General features: G+C 37.3%; 1 protein-coding gene and 1 long non-coding RNA gene across 6 annotated transcripts in view; one reads left to right on the forward strand and one right to left on the reverse strand.

Annotated features, from left to right (window-relative positions):
- Nucleotides 1-571: 571 nt before the first annotated feature.
- On the reverse strand, nucleotides 572-5962 carry LOC127564822 (uncharacterized). The gene is made up of 2 exons (XR_007954363.1): nucleotides 5166-5962; nucleotides 572-4423 (listed from the first exon to the last, which is right to left on the reverse strand). It is a non-coding gene; the product is annotated as an uncharacterized LOC127564822 (long non-coding RNA).
- Nucleotides 5963-9236: 3274 nt separating this feature from the next.
- Nucleotides 9237-23669, forward strand: part of ATXN7L1 (ataxin 7 like 1) — a 243642-nt gene continuing 229209 nt past the window's right edge. For 4 of the 5 annotated variants that reach the window (XM_052001360.1, XM_052001361.1, XM_052001362.1 and 1 more), the window contains exons 1-2: nucleotides 9237-9461; nucleotides 10078-10146. In XM_052001360.1, the coding sequence (XP_051857320.1) occupies nucleotides 9281-9461; nucleotides 10078-10146 (250 nt within the window). In that variant the 5' untranslated portion in view covers nucleotides 9237-9280. Of the gene's footprint in view, nucleotides 9462-10077; nucleotides 10147-23669 lie in introns of those variants that run through there. The other variant, XM_052001364.1, reaches the window with a different exon arrangement.

Consider the following 23669-nt stretch of genomic DNA (forward strand, 5'->3'; position numbering starts at 1 on the left):
CATAAAGAAAAATAAATTAGCTGATAAAGTTTAAAGATTCTACTTCTTTCATTAATTGTTTTATGGCTTTAAGGAACAGAGAAAGATTTTTTGTTTATTAGAACCTGAGAAAACATGAGTGTGAAGAAATAATTTTTTAAGACAAGATTTTGGGAGAGTAATCACCTTGAAAACCAATAAATGGCCCGAACATCAGGGCATTTTGGTCCCTTAGTTCATTTGCATAGAACTATTTTAAGACTTTAAAAAGTAAAACTCAAAAAATGAAAAATGATATGCCTATTTAGATAGAAGATAATTTAAGTATAAGCTATTGATTTTTTTTGTTTAACATTCAGAATTTTACTGGAACAATATTTTTCATATTTTGAGTCAAATAAGATATGAAAATTAGCAGTAGCTACTTATATTGAAGCATAACACCCCATTATAATAATTAGTTCAATTAAGCCTAGGAGGCAACATAATGACTCCTAAGAAGTCCACTTTGTTTCCTTTGGCTTTGGAGGCTTATTTTATATGAAAAGTTATGAGTCCAGACACAACCTGCTTAGTCCCCAATTAACAAAAATTCTTTTTTTAATTAAAGCTTTTTATTTTCAAAACAAATGCATAATTTTCAACAATCACCCTTGCAAAACCACATTTTTTTCTCCCTTTCCTCCACTCCCTCCAATAGATGGCAAGTAATCCAATATATGTTAAACATGTGCAATTCTTCTATACATATTTCCACATTTATCACACCACACAAGAAAAATAAGATCAAAAAGGGGAAAAAAATGAGAACAAAAACAAAACAAACAACAAAACAAGCAACAAATAACAAAAAGTGAAAATACTATGTTGTGATCCACACTCTTCTATCTCTATTTTCTATGTTTATCCCCACAGTCTTCTCTCTGAGTGCAGATGGCTCTCTCCATCACAAGAGCATTAGAACTGTAGGCTACTGATTTTATAGGGAGATTTGGTGAGTTTTTACATCATAAGTAAAGAGGTTAAGTCAGCAAATACCAGGAAGTTCTGATTTAAGCCACTGAAAAATAGTTAAGAATCTAGCAATTAGGAGCAAAAAGGTCTAAGAAGTCTGGCTAGAACAGTTAAGCTACCTAAGAAACCAGCAGCAGGGGCTTCAGTTGATTAGAAGGTTACATTACAATTTTTTGATTGGGTCAGGAACAGCAGAAAGCTTCAATTCCAGCTATTGCTCTTCGGTGCCATCTAGAGTTTGTGAGAGGTGAAGCCTCTGAAAAGTATTCATTGTTCTTCCCTATCCTCCCTTGTTGGAAAGGGTAAAACAGAAAAAGAAAACTTAGGTTTTGTAACTGCCTTGCTACGTAGGACAAATGCATCTAACTGGATGAGAGTATAAGATGGCGAGCTTCATTTGCACTGCCCAGAGTGTCAATTTGAATAGTTTTGCTAAGACCTCTGTTTGTTACCAGTTGACTGACAAGTACCTAGTGTGTAGTCTGGGCTGGTCAGCTCTGGTCTATATTGCCCTGAGATCCAGTTTCACAAAGAAGGTATTATTAATGCCATTTTTAGTGGACAGAAAAGTTGTTGGAGGACTGGAGCAGAAAGAACCCACTTTTTACTGATATTATCATGGCTCAGGTCTATATACACTTTGTGATTATCAGTAAATCATGCTACTATGATTCTATCTGGTCAAAAGATTTATTTCACGATGGTTACTAAATCTGTATATTTTTGACAGGGCTTCCCAAAAGTCTTCAACACTTTAAGGTTCACAAAGTATTTTATGTTCAGTATTTCACTTGACCCTCACAAAAACCCTATGGAGTTGGTATTAGTCTTATTATCTCTATTTTATAGTTAAGGAAATTGAGATTCAGAAGGGCAAAGTGATTTATTGAGGGCTATACAACCAGTAACTTAGGCCACAAAGTTAGGAAATTAACAAAACAAGATTTATATTCAAGTCTTCTGATTCTAAATCTAACATTCTTTTCATTGGACAATGCTACCTCTGCAGTTAGTTATTACTCAGTAATGAATAGTTCTCTCATTTTCCTACAAAAGGGATACCCGACTTTTTCATCATAAGGAGTTGCCTTAACTTTCCTAAAGTTGCGTGATTACTATCAGAGTCAGGAGTTGGACAACATGAAGCTGCGTAGTCAGAAGATTTAAGTTTGTGATGCTGAGGTCCAGCTTTGTCAGCTACAAATCAGGGATAATAATACTTATAATACCTATCTCCCAAGGATGTTGGTGGTTAAATAGCTTTAAAAGCCTTTAAGCACTAGATGAACAGGATCCATTATCAATTCTGAGAGAACAAGCTGTTTGCTGGGAGATACTGGACTCTAACTCCCTATTGCACAAGTAATGTCCAAGAGCTGAAGAGGGGCATAGAGCAGTGATTACCAGTTTGGAGATTTACTAGATAAGATTTTGAGTTTTACTAGTAGATCTGTTCAATCTACTGATTGGAAAGGGAGAACCCGTCTCTCCAGTCATTACCAAACTGCTATCATCAAATGAGTTGAAGTAGATAACTTATATAAGATGAACCTAACTTAAGAATGTACAGGATGTAGAAGATGTTTTTATGCAATCTCACTAAACAATCCATGTTTCTAAGAGGAATAAGATACCCCAACTTTACAGGAAGCTCAAGAAACTGGGCCAGTTTACTCAGGCTTTTGTTCCCTCCAGCCTGTAAAATCTAACAATAACAATAATTAAGAAAAATTAAAAATGAAAGGAAAAATGAGAAAAAATTAAATATCAAGGCCTTGTACTTTAGACTTCTACCTTCTTTTTACTAACCTAACCAAGTCCACCAAAAATCCAGTTCATATTTCCCATGTATAGTCTTCTCTCATATGACCTTTCCTTACCATACCCATCCTCACCAGTCTCATTCAAAACTTTGAACTTCACACAAGGGATATTTCAAGAATCTCCTAACTGGTATCTCTAGTTCTAGTTCTTCCCCCTACTCCAATCCACTTTGCCAACTGCCTCTAAGCTAATCTTAAAATGTCAATTTTATCCCATCATTTCTCAGCAGTGGTCCTCCATATTCCAGAGGCTAAAGTTCAACTTCTTTAGCCTGACATTCAACTCGACTCTCCAATCTCCCCATTTCACTATTCACCAGAACAAATCTTCTGCTTTAGTCAGGATAGTCACATTATCTTTTAAACAAATTATATTCATTTCCAACTCACAGTCTTTTTTCATACAATTTCCTCCCTCTAGACGGCATCTTTTTCACCTATTTTTAAAAACTCAGCTCTTGAGTTCACACCAGCCCATGAAGAGCTCAGTTTCCTCAGAGCTTCAGGAATAATAAGAGAAGCTCATATTTAGGTCCATAGGATCACAAAAAGTTCAACAAGAGTGAACGAATGACAAACTCCTCAGACAGTCATGTAAAGTTTAAAAACTGCTTTACACTCAGTGAAGTGGAAGTTCAGCAACTGTTCTGCCTATTAGTCTTTTTTTTTAATTTAATTTTATTTAATAATAACTTTGTATTGACAGAATCCATGCCAGGGTAATTTTTTACAACATTATCCCTTGCACTTGCTTATGTTTCGTTTTTTCCCCTCCCTCTCTCCACTCCTCCCCCCCAAGATGGCAAGCAGTCCTATATATGTTAAATATGTTGCAGTATATCCTAGATATAATACATATTTGCAGAACCAAACAGTTCTCCTGTTGCACAGGGAGAACTGGATTCAGAAGGTAAAAATAACTCGGGAAGAAAATCAAAAATGCAAATAGTTCACATTCGTTTCCCAGTGTTCCTTCTTTGGGTGTAGCTGTTTCTGTCCATCAATTATCCATTGAAACTCAGTTAGGTCTCTTTGTCATAGAAATCCACTTCCATCAGAATACATCCTCATACAATATCGATGTCGAAGTGTATAATGATCTCCTGGTTCTGCTCATCTCACTTAGCATCAGTTCATGTAAGTCTCTCCAAGCCTCTCTGTATCCATCCTGTTGGTCATTTCTTACAGAACAATAATATTCCATAACATTCATATACCACAATTTACCCAGCCATTCTCCAATTGATGGGCATCCATTCATTTTCCAGTTTCTAGCCACTACAAACAGGGCTGCTACAAACATTTTCTGCCTATTAGTCTTAAAGATTTATCAAAGGCTCCCACACATTCAATAAGTTGTCCAGGATCATGAAATTAACATGTGTCATAAGCATTTTAAATTCTGGTCTTCTAGACTCTGAGGCCACTAAGTCACATTAGTCCTCTAATGAAAATATTATTGTGCCAATTTTTCAGGCAAGGAAATCGACATTCCGAGTAAGGTGGCTTGCCCAGCCCGGTCATTCTCCTCGATGACTTTTTTTTTTTTTAACAGTATTAGGTCTTGTCTCTTTGAATACATCACTGGCTCTTTGAGAACAAGGATTCTGTTGATGTACAGTAAGGAAAAGGAAAGGAAAGAAGTATTTATAAAGAAGCTACTATGTATCAGGCACTTAACAAACATCTCATTTGATCTTTACAACAATGCTGGGAGATAGGTACAGATAGGTACTATTATTACTCCCTCTTTACAGTTGAAAAAACTAAGGTAGGTAGAGTTTATGTGGCTAGCCTAAGGTCACACAGTGACTGAGGCTGAATTTGAACTCATGTCTTACTGATTCCAAGGCCAATATTCTCTCCATTACTAGATCTAACTGCCTCTGTGATATAGAGGAAAGGCAGCATCATTTTAGTCAAAGGACTAAGAGGTTCAAATTCTGATTCTGTCCCTTCCTTCTTGTGTGAATTTATGTAAGTAATACTTAACCTCTATGTACCTCAGTTTCCTCATTTGAAAAAATAAACAAGTCAGATTAGATTATTTTTAATATTCTTCATAGCTCTATATCTGAGGCTAATCTTATGCTTTTTCACACAAGAGCCATTGTCTGAAGTAAATATTTGTTGATTGATTTACAATATCCAAAACAGGAATTCTCAATTCTTTGTCCTCTAGAAGAAAATTAAGAGAAATGAAACTATCGGTTAACAAAAACAAGTTTACATGGTGCAGAGACCCACCCCAGCTTCTTTTTCTCCCCTTACCCCTTTCCTTCTCACACTATCTTACAATCCACAAGACTTATTATAAGGACCATAGGATTGGACTAAAATATTCAGTACCTTGGAGGAGTTGTTTTTCTGGGAACTTAAAGACTTAATGGTGTTCATGGTACCAAACACCCAGGAAACTAGGAGTCCAAATAAGAAATGGCTGAATAAAGGTAAAAATCAAAGAAATATAGAATGAAGGTTAAAAATCAAAGAAATATAGACCCTTATACTGAAAAAAAAAATTAGAGCTAGAAGAGGCCTTACAGATCTCATCCAACTCATTTTATAGATGAGAAAACTGAGGTCAAAAGAAGCAAAGGGAAAGGCAAAGAAGCAAAATCAAGGTCAAAGCTTGAATCATTGAATTGGTACCAGAATTAGGTCTCAGTGCTTGCTGCTTGATAGTATAATGCCTACTTGTGAAAAAACAGAAGAGTTAGGTCACCTAATCCAACTTTCCACTCTAAGAAAAAAAATCCTTCTGCAATATTTCTGACAAGTGATCATTCAGCCTCTGTTAAATATTTCTGGTGTTGGAGAATTTCATGAGGCAGCTCATACCATTTTTAGATAGCTCTAATAATTTTTTTCCCTCATAAAAAGTTCTCTGCCTCCTTAGAGAAGAAATATATTGATTAGGAAAAAATATTAAATTTTGAAATACTGACATGATAGAGAACAAAAATAAATTTTGAGTAAAAATATAAGAAAATCATGAATGGATTGTGAGACTAATCTAATCTAATGGAGCCTCAAAGTTGTCCCATAACCCTAGAAGAGGAAAGACTGATCCATAATTTAGTTTGTATATGTATTCCAAAGATAGTCTTTTCGTCAACAAGCATCAACAAATTTGAGATAATTTTATATATATATATATATATATATATATATATATATATATATATATATATATATATATATATATATATATATTTCTGGCCAGATCTCTCACTTCTCCTTTCCCTAGCAAGTCACTCCAAATAATAAAGATGTTAAAAAGAGAAAAAAAATTTCAGCAAAATTAGTTAATAGATCAAGTACATCTGTTTATATATGTTCATATCTGTTCAGAAACCCAAAGTTTCCCCATTACTACGTTGAAAAAAAGGAGTTTCACTTCTTCAATTCTGTTCTACAGCAATAAAGCAAATTGGGCATTGTGAATACTCCTAATGTCCACTTCTTACATCTATAATCATGACTGTGAAAGATCCCAGGTTCAAATTGTAGAAGAATGTCTTCCTTTGTTACTAGTTATTTCAACTGTCTAAAGTATGGAACCAAATTCCAGCTAGCTCCAAGAAATTTATTAAGCACTTATTATGTATCAAGAACTGTATTAGGCCATTGGGATACAAAGAAAGGCAAAAACAGTCTATAATCTAAAGAAACTCAAATTCTAATTGAGAAGAAAGTATGAAAAAAATTGTATATAGAGAATCATATATAGTTAAAATAGAAGTTAGACTCAGAAGCAAGGCACTAAGAGCTGGAAAGATCATAAAAGGCCCTTTGCAGATGATGGGATGGGAGTCCAGTGTAAAGAAAGCCAAGAGGCAGAGGATGAGGAGGGAGAACATTTCAGACATTAGGAACAGTGGAAAAATTCTGAGTAAAGCAATGGAATGTCTGAGGAACGTTGAGAAGGCCATAGTTAAGAACATTTGAAAGGTAGGAAAGGGACAGGCTATAAAGTTCTTTAAAAGCTAGACAAAGGATTTTATATTTGATCCTGGATATGATGGGGAACCAGTTTACCGTGGAGAAGGGAGTGTTGTGATCAACCTGCACCCAGGAAATACAATTTTGTTAGCTGAATGGAACATATACCAGAGTGGAAAGAGCCGTGTAGAAAGGAGATGAAAATGGTATAGGAGGGAGATGATGAAAACCTGTACCAAGGTATACCATAAATGGAGCTAAAAGTGTGTGTACAAGAGATGCTGAAGATAGAATCAACAGGACTTAGCAATAAAATGGATATGGGGGGAGGCAGTAAGGAGTGGAGAGTGAGATTTAAGTTGCCAGTTAGGGTATTTCAGAGGACCACAATGCCCTGAACAGTAAAAGGGAAGTTTAGAAAAGGGAAGGATTCAGGGGATGGGGGGAAGGGAAGACAATAAGTTTAGTTTTGGATATGCTGACTTTAAGATATCTCTGGGATTTATAGTTTGAGGGGACCACTAAGGCAGTTAAGCAAAATAAGCCAACATACAGGTCAGGTTCCATCAGGCAATCTTCAAAGATAATAGGATTTGGCATCTTGGAAGCCTATAGATAGATCATCTGTTCCAATTCCTTCTTTTTACAAATAAGGAAACTGAGAATAAGAGATAGTTAAATATCAAAGGCAGGATTCAAATCTTTTTCTGCTATATCATACTGCCTAGAATCTAGGTCCCAACTCTTAGCTCCTGGCATTTTCTCTGCCTGTGTCTACCATGTCTGGAAAGCATATTCCTCCCCAACTCCAACTACTGAATTCACAGTCTTCATTTAGGTGCCAACCAAAAATCCCATCCTTTACAAGCCTTTACCAAGACCTCTTCATTTTACTGCCTCCCTCTGTTAATTATTTCTTTTTTATCCTATATATCTAGTGTGTGTGTATACATATGTATTTATTTATATATATTATATATATATATATATAAATTTGCTTGCTTATTGTCTGTCCAATTAGATTGTGATCACCTTGAGGGTAGGAACTCTGCTTCTTTTTGTAACTAGGTACTTAATTAATATTGATCTATTGATTGACTTGTGTCATTCAGGAATGGAATAGTCTTGGATTCAAAAAGCCACACTGATCAGAAAGAGGGATGGTTTGGGGTTCAGATGATTTTTAAAATGCATTCTCAATTCTACCACTTGCTAACTTCTTGGGTGAGCTTGGGGAAGTCACTTGGCTCGTCTGTGTCTCAGTTTCTTCTTCTGCAAAATGAAGGAGTAGGATCTCAGTTCCTTCCAATTCTAAAATCCCATGATCCTATAACTGTGACAGCCAGCTACTACGCAGCAGGACGAGGATGTCGGGAACCTTTTGCTGAAGAAGGTCTACTTCTGAGAGAAATTTGGAAACCCGCTCTCCTCATTGGAAAATCAAAAGCTTTTTACCGACACTCTGACCCTTCCCCTTCCCTCCCCAGAACCCAACAGTTCCACCCAGTCAGCTCAACACCCTCACCCCCTCCAAAACATTTCCTATAATCCCTCCCCCTACTCCACCCCAGGCCTCTTTCCATTGTATGGCCATAGGAGGTATGTCAGCGTGTGCGACAGGGAGTGGAGGCTACCTGGGCTCCCTCCTCGCTGGTGGCCTTAATAGAGCACCTAGTCCTTCTCCGAGACCTGGCAGAGCCCCCCATGCACGCTTGAGGTCCCTTGCTTGGCCCGCAGCCTGCGCTGCGCTAGCACTCTACCGGCTCCCGGCGCCTGAGGAGGGGATGTGCAAACTTTCCTCCCTCGCGTTGTAAACTCTCCCGGAAAGACTTCTCTTCCGCCGGGCCCCAGCCGTCCCCCACCTCCCCGCCCCTCACGCCGGGGCTTCCCGCAGATTTGTCGCGACGAGGCCAGCGGCAGCTGCTTGCAAGCAGCAGCAAAAGCAATACCCGCCGCGAGACGCACTCCAGCCTGGGTCTCCCCCACCCCCAGCCCCCTCACCCCTCCTTTCCCCCCAACCCCCCCCCCCCTCCCCGCTAATGCAAGCACCTCCCGGTGCTGCTGTCTCAGGCACTAATAGGCAGCGCGTCTCTCTACTGCCTCTGGCGGCCGTCGGGGCTGCAAGCGGAGCTGGCTCCGGGCCGCCCGACGGCCCCTCCTCCTCCTCCTCCTCCTCTTTTCGTCCTCCTCCTCTTCCTCCTCCTCCTCTTCTCATCCTCCTCCTCCTCTTCTCATCCTCCACTTCTTCATTATCCTCTTCATCCTTTTCCTCCTCCACCCTTTCCCCTTCTCCTCCTCCATTCCTCCCCCTCTTCTTCCTCCTCCTCCTTCCCCTACTCACCTCCTCCCCCTCCTCCCTTCTCCACTCCTCTCTTCTCCTCCTCCTCCGGTCCCGTTTCCCTCCTCCTTCTTCCCTCCTCTTCCTCCTCCTCCTCCTCCTCCTCCTCCTCCTCCTCCTCCTCCCCCTCCCCCTACTGCCCTCCCCCTCTCAGAACACTCAATGTCGGAACGTTCCGAAGATGACGTCGGAGCGTTCTCGAATCCCGTGTCTCTCGGCTGCTGCTGCCGAAGGAAAAGGGGAAAAGCAACAAGAAGGAAGAGCAATGGCGACACTGGATCGCAAAGTGCCCAGTCCGGAGGCGTTTCTGGGCAAACCCTGGTCCTCCTGGATCGACGCCGCCAAAATACACTGCTCCGACAGTAAGAACCCCGCCGCCTCCTCCTCCTTTTATTATCCTGTAACCTTTCCATTCACCTAGAGCCACCGGGAGAAAGGAAAAAAAAAAAGTGTGTGGGGGAGAGAGAGAGAGTGGCCCCCAGTGTCCTCCATGCTTCTCCCTCTCTCTCTAAATAAATACACATAGAGACAGATCCTCCGTGCATAGAGATCGGCCCAGCTGCTAACGCTGTCTGTCCGTCCGTCTGTCTGTCTGTCTGTCTGCCTGCCTGCCTGCCTGCTGCCCGGGCTTCCCACCGCAGCCCTCTGGGTGGGCTTTTACAGCCCTGCCGTGTATCGGTTTAAAGGGCTACTCTGTTGCTGCTTGCACAGTTTGGTTGGTTTTTTTTTTTTTTTTGGAGGGGGGGAGGGGGGAGATACCTATCTGGGCCAGGTAGATGGAAACCCACACTTGGGATACAAATGTTGCATTGTCCATTTTGATTTTTTTTTAATTTTTTGGAATGGTTGTCCTCTGCAGTACATAGAATACATATATTTATATATTTATATATATTCATATAAATGTTTGCAAATAAACATTCTTCCCTCCCCCTTGACTTTGGCTTTTTTTTTTTTTTTTCTGCTTTTCATCTGCAGATGTAGATTTAGAAGAGGCTGGAAAAGAGGGTGGAAAAAGCAGGGAGGTTATGAGGCTTAATAAAGAAGGTAAGTGAAACCACTGGCATTTTAGTGGTAGTGTGTGTGGCAGAATCTTCACAGGATATAGCTAATATAATGTGAATTGTTCTGCTAGGTTACAGAGTGACTAAGGCTTGTCAAAAATTGAGCACGCCCAGGTGACTATCCCTTCATGGTAACTTCCTTCAAAGTATAAATACAACTAGAGGGGGGGAGGAAGGCTATTTAAGACAGAAGTTTACTATACTTCACTTAGTATCCATATTGGACTTCCTTCTGCATATCTATAATTCTTGCTCAAATGGACATTGCCCTTTTTTTTGGTGCAGAAATATCTAGATATACAATGAGTGTACCATCCTCAAGCATATTTATTTTTTAAAAGTCATTAGTTACTGTGGATAAATTCACATCGATTTAATTGACCCCACATGTCCAGTAATTTCTGCTGCTACTTCGCTCTCCATCAAAAACAATTGTACATGGGAAGTCTTTAAAGAGGTTCACATTTGGTACAATTTGCATTTGGTCACAGATCATTATGTGGTGAGCATGGTTATAAGTATGTATGCCTTCACCTCTTCGTCTATGTTTTCCTGGCATGGAAGTACAATACCTGAAATGGGACACAGTGAGTAGGTCATCACAGACCAAATAACATGCAAGTGAGGCCGTGGCCTCAATCGATAACCTGCTGGTGCTGTGCATATGAACACACATGGTCGTCATAAATAAATCACATCCTGTTATCATATACAAGCATGCCATATGTAGCTGTGGCCTGTGTATTCCAAAATGGAAACTCTAAAGGCAACTTTCAGCTAAGCAGAAGGATGGACTTGTTTGTATTGCAGTGAGCTAACATGAAATCTTGTGAATGGGATGGGCAAGAGTCAAGGAGGAAGATATGGAAGTGCTATGATTGAAAACAGCACAGTAGCATCCCTAAATTAAAAGCCTTCAGCAGAATCCATAAGAGTACCAAAGGGCCATCTCCAAAGAGGAGGTATTCATTGGAAAAATACAGTATATCACACCACCACCAAGGCCTAGCTGCCCCTAGCTGGGAAGATGTAATAAAAATAAGCATGGCTTTGTTGATTAGCACCTGAGAACAGCATGTAAGTTTATAAGCTCAATCTATTTTCTAATTCTCCAGAGAAAAAGATTTTCATACATGGAGAGAACTTGGAGAATAAAATTTGTGAATATATAGAGACAATTCTTTAGCATCATTTAAACTTTGGCATTCTGATTATTAAGTAACAGTGTAAAGAATAAAACTCCATTTTAAAGATTTTTTTTTTTTTTGCCTCCAAATACTTTAAGGGCATCTCAATTTGTGCCTCACATCCTAAGATGTGAGTGATAGAATTATGTTAAGAAGACTTAGGTGCTGTCAGCTTATCTGTGTTAGAAGACCGTACTAGTTGGCAATGGAAGTCGACACCACATTTCCTTTTCTTTTTCAGACAAACTCTTAAGATCTTTAAGAGCTCAAGACCACTAGCAACAGGGAATTTTCTTAGGGTAGAGCATGAGATGCTGTGGAAGGGCTTTTAAATTAAGTTGAACAAAGGTCATAATATAAGGAAAGTATTAGATGGAGTTCAGTGACTGGGTAGCTAATTCTGAAATAAAATGTCCAGACTCAAATTTTTTTCCCAAAAGAATTCTCATTTTCATACATTTTCCATATGATATTGAGCCTTCTCAGCAAAGATAGAGAGCACTGTTTTCTTCAGACATCACTAATGGTAAATCCTGTTCATTAGGCTATTTTCATGTAGAAGTAAAAAGACTTATTGCTTAATTATTTATATTTGTATTGACACTCACTGTTGTCAATATGTGGTATAAATTGTGAAATTCACCAAGTAAGGGTTCTAATATCCCTTTGCTTATAGGCCTTGTAGAAGTGTAGTAATGGATTCCTAAGAGGTTTAATGGTGTAGATATGTGTGCATGTTTTATTTTATGTCTAAGAAATGCACATATGTTAAAAACATGACCCACTATAGTATGGAATGTAGCATTCTACAGATCTGTCTTGGACCCAGTTCAAGAAAGTATAGTTGCCAAAAGTATCCAAAGAGCTTCATTGTTGTGGTGTCACCTTTAATAAGATCTTATACCATAGAGTTAAAGCAAGGCCCCTCTGTGTGTTTATTACATATTCACAAATTATATAATATATGTATATTTTTACATATATGTGATTGCATCAATATAGATTTATACACAGAGGCAAAAGAAAACAAGGCTATCTTTGAAGAAACTTTGGACATGAATAGTGGTGGCCTTATAGGATAAAGTTTGGGAATGAAAAATAGTAACTGTAATTTAGTTGTAAAAATTTATAGATACTCTTTCAAACAGACTTTGATATACATTTTATAGATTGAATTACTCAGAGGGCAGGTAGTATGATAATGTTAAATAATCATCTCTCGCTGTTGTTTGGCCATTGGTTTGGTAAATATTGGGTGTTCTTATAGACATTTCAAATACATATTTAGAATTATGAAATCTTGCCCTTTTCTCTTCATGCCTTCCTTAACCTTTCTCAGCTTCTCTATCCTACCTATACATCATGGATAAAATGTTTGCTTTGAGATTTCTGATGTAAAGTCCTGATATAATTATTATCGATACTTCCAGAATTAACCAAAAGCATGGGCAAGGAATATTTGGCAGATCAAATTTTCATTTTAAATGTATGATATTGTCTGTATATGTTACTGGCTTATTCAAGTTCAAAAGATGCAGCAACTAAATACTGTGCCTAAGATATATCATAGAAAGAACGTATTTTTCTTCCTTTGAAAATAAAACATTCACATTAAAAAAAAGACAAACTATACTTTATGTTAAATGTATCTGTAATTATTAAATTTCACAGTGCCAGGAATTCTTGTATACTTGTATCTAATATAATCTTGTTTGTCTATCAAGAGTTTGTGACTGGACTTTGGGCTATTAGGGTGTGGATTCAAATTTCAGTCATATATTTTGTGACTTTTTTGATGAGTTAGTTGGTCATTTAAATCAGTCAAACAGTGAGATTAGATAAGAACATAATTCCCAGAAATCTAGTGTTTGAGACATGAGGAAATTTATTTATGATAGAAAGTTATTTCTAAAAGCGACTCATTTTCAGCTACCATTTTTATCTTGATGAATAGTAAACATATCTGTATTTATCCAGGATCAGATGTTAGGTACTTTATGAAAAAGACTCTTTTTCACCTTAGGTAAAAGGGGGAAAAAATCAATTAATATAAAAGGTTTTCCTCTTACTGACTGCTTTACTTTATTATAATTTTAGAGAATTTTTTTCCCTTAATTTTAATTTTTAAAAATAATTTCAGTTCTGTAAGGTACAGGTGTTTATATTGTTTATATTATTTGGTTACTTTTAACAAGTCCAAATTAACTACTTAGGATCATAAACTGGAAGGGACCTCTGAAGCCATGTCTTCTAATTCCTTAATTTTATAAGTGATAAAATTAGAACTTAAGAATGTTTAAGTAAGTTACTGAAAGTCACATGGGTCCTGAGCTCCAGAAATCAGATTTGAACCCAAGTTCTCTCTCTACAAAGCCAAGACTCTTTCTACTGCACATTGCTCCCTTCATTTGCAAAGTATTAGACTATGTCATTAATTGGGGGGAGGAAGAGAAGGTGTTAGGGGGTAGGGCAAGGAGAAACCTCAGCAAATCTATCTTTATAGAAAACCCCCAATTTCAAATCAGTAATGTATAGTCTGCTAGATTGAGGGGGAGGGGAAGGAGGTGAGAAGAGAGAGAGAAATGATCAATTTCTACTGTTTTAAACTAGGTAAATGCAGTAAAGAGTCATTGAAGTGTTTTATCAAACACTAAAGATAAATACTTTTAGCCAATTTACAATGTTATAGCCAAGAAAGGTTTACAGAATTCTTTATAGGAACTAAAGGCTTGGAAAATACCCAGTAAACCATTATTATTATTATTATTATTATAAACTAGGAAACTCATAGAAAGAGATGCCTTCCTTTTTAGGATGTGTGAGGGTTGTTGTGTTAGTAGTTTATATATTAATGTTCCCAGATGCTGTGTAGGTAAATTTGTGGGAAGTTACTGGTTTTCAGGCCGTGTAGAATTATTCTACAGTGAATACTAGCTGTGACTTTAGAGTTTGCTTTCTCTTGAGATATTGGTGGAATTGGGCTGAATCTGTGTATGGAGAGAAAGAGTATTAATTTGAATATCCTTGGAAACAGGGCAAAAGTTAAAGTTTAGAAGGACTGCAAAGGACCTGAGGAGAGCTTTAGTTGTTAAAGTATATGAGAATGCGTCGTTGAAGTCTTGCCTTGAAGAAAATGAACTATAGCTTTCTCAGCAGAAGACAATATTTTTAAAATGCCAATGAGCATTGAAGAAAGAAAGGAGAAAAGTAATATAAATTTATGGAAAGCTACAAACTACCTTCCTTTATTACTGGTCAAGCAGCTGATAATGGGGACCAAAATAAGTGATATCCCTAGATTACCCAATATCCCTATTTTAGCCATTAATTTCAATGTCTTTTTAAAGTGAATCTTTTTTTCACAAACTCCTAAATTTAGCAAAATTAGCTTTTTTTTTTTTCAGATTCATTGGTTCTCCCTTTCTTTTCTTTGTCTAACTTTTGGTAAGGATGAAGAGAAGTTATGGAGGAACCAAAAAAATACAAGCGAAAAACCACATGAAGAAGAAGCAAAGAGTTTAGATAATTCACAGACTATGTAATCAGATCCTAATTGATCAAAAGTGAATGATCATAGTTGTCAAAGCCAGTGTCAAAAGAGGAACAAATTGCCTATGGTTAGTTTTGAAGGCACTTCCAATTTTTTATGTTTTGCTAATATTCTGACATGCCTGGATTCCTATGTTAAGAAGATGGGGTGGATTTTTTCTTTTTTCTTCCTCATAATGTAGTGGACACACATTTTGTTAAAGTATATTGTAGTATCTGCTGAGGACAAATTAAATCTTTTCATCCTTTTCATCCTATGCAATCTCTGAGAATTCTTCCTTCCTCCATAGATTTGTACAGGCTCTCCTTCAGTTTGTCATGTAATACCTAGTGTTTTCTTAATGCTCAAAATGACAAAATATTATTAGAAACATGGTAATGTAATAAAATGCTGTAGTGTATTTAAATGTTGTCCTAAGATTCCATGCTACTGGGCTGAATTGTAGATATCTCTTATCAAATTTATATGTTTATACTATGTTTTTATACTAAAAGCATTGTGTTAGGCACTTTTGGGGATACAGAGAATTATAAAGCATGCCCTGTGTCTTCTAGGAACTTAAAATAACAGGGGCTTTTGGTCAGTAGTTGGAGGTAACCACCTTTAGTGAAATTAATGACACTTACTCTGTGTTTAATCTTTCTCTTTGGCAAATAGCAGTGTTCTAACCACAAGTAGTTATTTGTCATCTTAACTCTTCAGATCACGAAAATTCTAGATATAGAACTCTTAAGAAATATGAAAGATTAAAACATTTTTAAATCCCATAATACCAGTTTTTTAAGTGGTTTAAGAAGGTTAATATTCATTGTGTATGACTTTAATTTAAGTTGTAGCTTAGTACAGTGGAAGGAATTGGGAATTGAAGTCATAGGATCTGAGTTTAAATCTAGTCTTTTTCACTTATAACCTTTCTGGGTCTCAGTTAACTCAAACCCAGTTGTTGAAATATATAATGATTTCCTGGTCCTGCTCTTCTAACTTCTTTTCTAGCTCTAAATCTGGTACAGCTAAACCTGTAGCTATTCAGCTTGTCACTGTAAAGTGTTAAGGGTTTGTACTTGTATTTAAGCATGTCTAGAATCACATCTATTACTCTTGGGAGTTTGATTACACATGGGATTCATTTGAAATGGTGATGCCCGTGGCAGAGAAGAGGCTGGTGTCTGGGTTTGCTGCCTGTGGGCTTGGAAAGTATAAAGGACAGAAGAGGATTAGATTCTTGAAGACTTCTGTGCTTGGTGTCAAGTGGACTACATTGTTATCTAAGGCTTTGAGTTCATGTTCACCTCCTTCAGTCCAAGGTTTCACAGCTTCCTGCTGTTTGCTTCTTCAGAATTGAATTTAAAAGGTTAGAGGGAAAGGGAAAGAGGATTCCTTTTTGTATGGTTGATATTTATATATTGTCGTGTGTGTTTTTATGTATCTTTGGCTAACCTTTTATTTATGATGTTTTTGGCCTTCAGAAGCAGTTATATAATGGTGGTACTAGTCACAATAATAGCCTGTCTTTATATATAATCCCTTTTAACCAAAGACTTCCCATCTCTGAATAGGTTGGCTGGGACCTACTCAAATCTAAATGCTATAGTCAGGTTAATGACTGGGACCATCAATTGAAGGTATAATGAACAGATAGAGAATTAGTGCTTGAAATTGAAGCCTGTGAATTCCCCTCTTCCTTTATTTTAGCAAAATCTCAATCTACTAACCTTTAGGACTAGAGTTTACAGTTCATCTTGTCTCATCCAAGGAAGACCTCTACAAGTATAGTGAATGAGACAGGCACCACTGGAATCAGGCTGTTGGGTAAAGTTGTTATTTTTCAGTTTAATTTTGTGACTAAGATTTTGTAATTGTAATGTAATTCTGAGTTTTGTTTTTTAATCAAATAAGCACTTGTAAAGGCAAGAAGAAAGCAATATCATATCTCTGATGTGATAAAGAAAATATAAACATTTTTGTCATAGGCTCTTTGTATGTAGTAATGACTATATCAGTGATGATTGATACCATTGCTTCCGTAGAGCACAAATCGAGTCCTCTTATGACCCATTAAGCAGTGAATAGAACTCTGACAAAATCATCTGGCATCAGGAAAGGTTAGTTGTTGTAAAGTCAAGATGGAGTATATCAGATCCTGCTCCAGAGCAGTCATGGAAGCTTAGCTGAGTTCCAGCTGATGACACTGACCACAGCCAATCAGTAATAACAATTATTATCATAATAAATGATAGCTAGCCTTCATATAACACTTATAGGTTTGCAAAGCACTTTACATATATTATCTTATTTGATCCTCACAACAACTGTATAAAAGAAATATTGTTCTTATCCCCATTTCATAGATGAGAAAACTGAGGCTAAGAAGAGGTTAGGTAATTTGCCTGGGGTTACACACCATAAGTTACTGAGTAGGATTTAAACTCAGTCCTTCCTGATTCCAAGGGTCCCATTCTGTCCCATACCACCTATCAGCCAATTGATCAATAAACTGTGATTAAGTGCCTGTTATGGACCAAGCAGTGGTTATTTGCTAGAAATATGTATACAAAAATGATAGTCCCTGTCCTCAAGAAGCTTACATTCTCCTGTAAATTTCAGCAGAGTGGTGAATATATAGGATATATGAAAAAATAAATACAGTAATAATTTGGGCTTGTGACTTTGGGTAAAGGAATGAGGGAAAAGTCTCTTGGAAAAGAAGAAGGGACTTAAATTTAGGGTTCTAAGAGCTGGAGTTGAAATGGGAATGCATTCTTGGCATGGGGGACAGGCTGTAAAAAGGCATGAACAGAGGAAATGGAGTATTATGTACATGGAATAGCAAATTTGGCTAAGGAGTGTAATGTGAAGTCAGCCTGGGAAGATGGGCCAGATTGTAAATACTAAATAGAAGAGTTTATATTTTATCTTGGGGCAACAGGAAATGGCTAAAACTTCTCTAAGAGGTAGAAAGGGGGAGAAATAGTCATATGTGATAATATGTTAATATCTGGGTTAATAATATAAATTTATCTTTCTGAAGGATAGAATAAAGAAGAAGAGATTGGTAAGGGCAAGACAACTCACTTAGGGGTATTGCGTTAGTCCAGCTGAGAGTATGCCAAGGTCTCAATTACGTAAAATGGAGAGAAAAGGAAATAAGTAATAAATAGTGAGGAGGAAGATTGAATCAGACTTGGGACAACTAATTGGCTACAGTGGGACAGAAGGTGGGATATGAAAGAGAGTAAAGATTCAACCATAGTTCTTAGATTCCAAATACAGTTCCTGGCACATAGTAGGCACATAATTAGTGTTTACAAATTGACTGACTAATGGGTACCATAAATGGAAGTTAGAAATGAGTGGATTTAGAGAGAAAGATAGTGATTTATCCAAGTATATGTGTTTAATTAATCTGGATTGGGAAATGGAATGGTTGCCGTTCCAATTCAGTTTCATTAGATATAGAGTAGGTGTAAAGTTCTAGAAAATCAAATCCTTACTATCTTACTATGTATTACCTAAAGTTATAGAGCCAGAAAGCAAGATAACAACAGTACCATGAGCTATAATGCTGGGAAAACTTTAGTAAGTGAGAAAAATGGTACTTTAGTGACTTGCTGAAGGTTATATAGATCGTAAGTAGGAGACACAAAGCTTTGAACTCAGGCCTTCTGGCTTGGCATAGAGTGCTAGACCTGGATCCAGGAAGAACTATGTTCAAAACTTGTCTCAGATGATTTCCAGCTCTGTAGCCATGGACAGGTCATTGAAGAACTTTGAGCAGCCTGTTGTTTGAAGACATGTTTTCCCTGATGTTTGAAGACATGTCTAGCCTATTAAGGATGAATCAATTATATGTGTATGAATGAATTATAAGTGGTTTGTAGTCTATATTAAAGTATGAGGTCAAGGACCATTTTTGCTTTTGTATTTCCAGTGCCTAGCACAGTGCCTGACATATGGTAGGTGCTTATAAATGCTTATTAAATTGATTGATTCAGTAACATATTCATGCACAATTTGAGGTTTATAAACTCCTTCCCTTACAAGAACCCTGAGGTAGGCAGTATAGATATTTGTAATCCCATATTATTTAACAAATGAAGAAATTAAGCCTCAGAGAGGTTAAATTTCTTGTTATAGTCACTTAACTAACTAGAGCTGGAGTGCAGATACAAGTATCCTTCCTTCAAACTCAACTTTCTTGTCACTTGTGCTGATCAAGTCTTTTGCCTCTCATACATCTGTGACTCTTTGTGTTTACCAGAAATAAAAAAAGAGAACTCAGATTCTGTCATTGGGCTATGTTTTCTAGAGAATTTCCATTGAGAATGCCACCAAAAGCAGGCCACAGAAACTACGAGCAATTCTTAATAAGTTGCTAAGAATCCTTAGTATTGAATTGAATCTGGTATGAAATCCCATGATGCACTCTTAGCATGGTTTCTTCAACTAGCTGATCAGATGGCACACTTCCTTATTCCAAACCATGTCAAGTTCTCTCCTGCATCTACCAAGTCACCCAGACTATATAGAGCCTAAGAAAAATGAATAGAAGACTTAGTAGACCAACTCAGTTCTATGCGTCAATCAATCTGCCTCAAAATAAGAAGGTAGTACAGAAAGATATGAGGTGAAGCAGGACAACTGGATAGCCTTTGCAAATATTTTATACCCAGTTTTTGGTCCCATTATGCCTTGGGGGTAAACATACCAAGCAAAAGATATGAAATCTTTTCCCCTTCAGTGGCACAGTTAGAGTTGTGAGATCAAGAGTTTTGTCTCTGTCTGGAATTACCCAACAGAATTTTCCAGCAGTAGTGAAGAGTTTGGCCCTTTGGGTTCACTGCCTTTTCCCTTGAGAAATTCCTTCAAGTTCTACAGTCAACATTGTTTTTTTAGGAAATGTAGTCATGTTTGAATGGCCTTTTCCTTTCTCTTTTTCTTGCGTATCTCTATCCCAAAGGAGACCTGTTCTGAGAGATATATACTAAAACATTCATAATGGGCAGGGAATTTTTTTTAAGGGTTTAGCTATCGTTCCCTAATACTTTCACTGAGGGTGTTTCTCGCCCTCTTAATTTCAGAGCTTTTAAAGGCAGGGGACTGGCCTGAGTGAAATCTTTGGTGCTAATTCAAACCTTTCCTTTTTTGAAAGAAGGTATTAGAAAAGATGGTTGCCAAGCAACTCCAGGGGCATCTATCTACAGTGATATATTCTCTCTCTCTCTCTCTCTCTCTCTCTCTCTCTCTCTCTCTTTCTCTCTCTTTCTCTCTCTTCCTTTTCTCTCTCTCTCTTTCTCCCCTTTATTTTTCCTTTTTAACATTTTCTAGGCTGCTTTTCAATTTCCCTTTTGGCATTGGGATTATAAGATTTCACATTGAGGGGTGATGTCCTTTAAAAAATGGAATAGAAATAGCTTTTTAGTATGGATCACATTAGAACCATCCTTTCCATAAGGATGTTCATAACACTTGTTAAAGAGGTTTGAAAATCTTTGTTGTCTCCAGTCAGAAGTATACTAGTCAAATCTATCTCAAGGGCTCTGTGAATGGAAAACATTCCTTTGGCTGGTCTGGATTGAGAAAAGGTCCAAATTACTTTTGCTGTATGAGAATTATATAATCTGGTAATTTTCAATTTCAGTGATTCCAGACTTCAGTTAATTGATTAACTTGGACTCTTGTGTATTTCATAAATAATCAGGATGAATTAGTGATGCCTTTCTCAGGGAAGGATGTTGGTGGAAAACCTAGGGGAGATTGAGGAAGCTGATTTTTACTTGCTTGTCCCTCAATTATGGGACTTTGGAGCCTTGAGATTTCAAGGCCACTAGAAACACCTATGGGACCTAGAATTCTATCATGACTTGCCTAATGACCCAACTCTCACTTAACACTGGGCTTTTCACAAACCAAGGCATAAAATATTGTAAACTAAAGCATAGCTCAGAAAAATCTCTCTTTCTCTCTCTCTCTCTCTCTCTCTCTCTCTCTCTCTCTCTTTTCCCCACCTCTTCCTCTCTCCCCCCCCCTCCGCCTCATTTCTCTCTTCCTCTCTCTCTCTCCATCTCTCTCTTTCTCTCTTTCAATCTCTCTCATTTTTCTTCCATTCTCTCTCTCTTTTGCTCTCTCTCATTCTTTCAATCTGTCTCTCTCCTTCCTATATCTCTCCCCCCTCCCCACCTTTCTCTATCTCTCAAAGTAACAGGAATAGGGTCAAGGGAGATGAAGGCAGTGGATATGTCGGGGTGTGTGGGATAGTAGATCATCTCATTGTGACATAAGGGAAGTAGTATTAGATTTGGAAGCAGAGGAATAGTTTTTAGAGTCTTCTCTCTTTCTTTTAACATCTGTCTTGAGCCTCTCTCTTAATGCTTTCTGGGTTTTTTACAGGTAAAGTGATGTTTTTGGCCTAAATGACTTCTGAGGTCTCTTCCACTTATTAAGTTTGTGATTCCATCTGATTAGTTGCTAGATTGTCTATACTTCATGCTGCTTTTACCCAGTGCAAACCTTCTTTACCACCTTCAGTTTCAGAACAGGCTAGGAGCAGGAAAGAGATATAAAATTAAAAAGACAAAAAGCTAGGTGATGGAAGAGGATTAAAAATGCAGGTGTACCTTGATTTAAGTAAGCTCAATATATGAAAATCCAGATTTATATAAAGGATAAGTGAAAGGAATGATTACCTGTTTTATAGAAGGATTTAAAATGGCATTTCTCTAAATCATAAGTTGCATTAGCACTTTTGAAATTTGACTGAATTTGCCAAATAAATAAGTGTGTGTGTGTGTGTGTGTGTGTGTTTAAATTCTCATTTGCTGACTCTTCCTATAATGCTTCTTCCTTTCAAGGGGTTACTCCCTAAGATCTAGTATTTTGACCTTCTGCTTTTTTGTTTCATTTTTCTCAGTAAACTAATTTTGTTTCATAGTTTCCTTTTTCCAGCTATGTATGATATGCAGACTCATAGTTTTAGGGTTGGAAGGAGCATTAGAAGACATATAGCTGAACTCCACCTCTCTCAACAAAGGTGAGGTCCAGAAAATTTAAGTTCCTTTCCCAAGGACTGAACTGAAATTTCAACCCAGATTCTCTCAATCAAGTCTAGTCTTCTGTCCACTAAATTGCCTCCTTTCTCTGCTTAAATATCTTGCTGTCCCTTGTCAGGATGTCTAAAGCCGAACTCAGAGAATTCATCTTTCTTTTGTTTCCCTTCAGTCCCATACAAATGCATTTTCAGTCTCCACCTCCGTATTTCCTTTGCTGTTGCTCCTGTTCACACTGGCACCTAAGTTAGAGACAGAGTACATCCTGGAGGAAAAGATGTCTTAGAGTATTCAAATCTCAGCTCTCATATAAACTGTATGAATCTGAGCAAATTGCCTAATATCTCTGAGGCAGGGATATTTGGTACTTCATATCTTCCAGGGTTATTTTTTGTTAGGAGATAACTTTATGTAAGTATGGGAAGTATGATTATCTGAAACCTTAGAACCTTTACACATTTTATTTATCCAGTCATTCACTGAGTCCTATTTCTTCTTTCTTTTAAATGACTTAACTCCTCTCCTTCTTTCTCTTTCCATGGTATCCTCATAGTCCAGGTCCAGGTCTTCTTACATTTGTATGATCTTTCAAACTATGCTTCTTATCTCCCTTCTCTTCCTTTTACAACCAGCTGCATATACAACTTCAAGATTAATTTCCCTAAAACATTGCTTTTATCATGTCACTCTTCAATCAAAAATCTTTAATGACACTGTTGACCAATAGTAATAGTTGATATTTATATCATGCTTTAAAGTTTGCAGAGTGCTTTAATGTATAATTAAACCTCACATGAGATGGTTGGTATAGGTATTATTGTTCCCATTTGACAGATGAAGAAACTTGAGATTCAATGGAGTCACTGGCTAGTATCTCATGACTATTAGTACAATATCTTTCCCACTACTCTATATTGTCCCTAAAAACTAGTCTAAACTCCTCATCCTAACTTCTTGTCCTTTTATAATAGACCCCATCCATCTTTTCTTTCACAGTAAGGCAAGGTTATGTGGTAAATACACAAGAATCTGAAATCAGACGACCTGTAAAATTGCAGCTTCATAACATATGTGTGACTTTTTTCACATATCTTAATTTCTTTGAATTTATTTCCCCAAATGGAAAATGAGGCGAGTAGACTCCATGATATCTAAGGTCCCATCTAGCTCTATAACTACCATATTTCTCAGACTGGTAATATAACCTGACTGTTCTTACTACTTCCTGAAAAAGCCATGTTTATATCTATCTCCAAGCTTTTGTTCATGCTATTTCCCTTGGGTGGAATACCTTTTCTTATTCATCTACACCTGTCCAAATTCTGTCTACCCTCAAGGTCTGAGATCAGATTCTAGATCTTCCAGAAAGCCTTCTTAACCACTCAGTATGTATTAAACATATACTGTATGCCAGCCACTATATCTGGAGTTGGCAATGCAAAATCAAAATAAAATAATTCTTGTCCTCAGGAAGCTTACCCTCTATGTGGAAAAACATCGTGCTTACATATAAATAAATAAATACAAAATAATGTACAAAGCAAATATAAACCAATTTCAGAAGTTGTAGAGGAAGCAGTAACAATTGGGTCTTTTCTTAAAAAATGACTTCTCTTTAAGGAGATACAAGCTGGGAAGTTTATTCCAGCCTCTACTCATTTCCCCAAAGTCATTTTACAGTTTATTTATGTCAGTCACTTGGGCACTCAATCATGTACTGTCTTGA

This window comes from Antechinus flavipes, chromosome 5, assembly GCF_016432865.1.
Source record: "Antechinus flavipes isolate AdamAnt ecotype Samford, QLD, Australia chromosome 5, AdamAnt_v2, whole genome shotgun sequence".
Classification (NCBI taxonomy): Eukaryota; Metazoa; Chordata; class Mammalia; order Dasyuromorphia; family Dasyuridae; genus Antechinus; species Antechinus flavipes.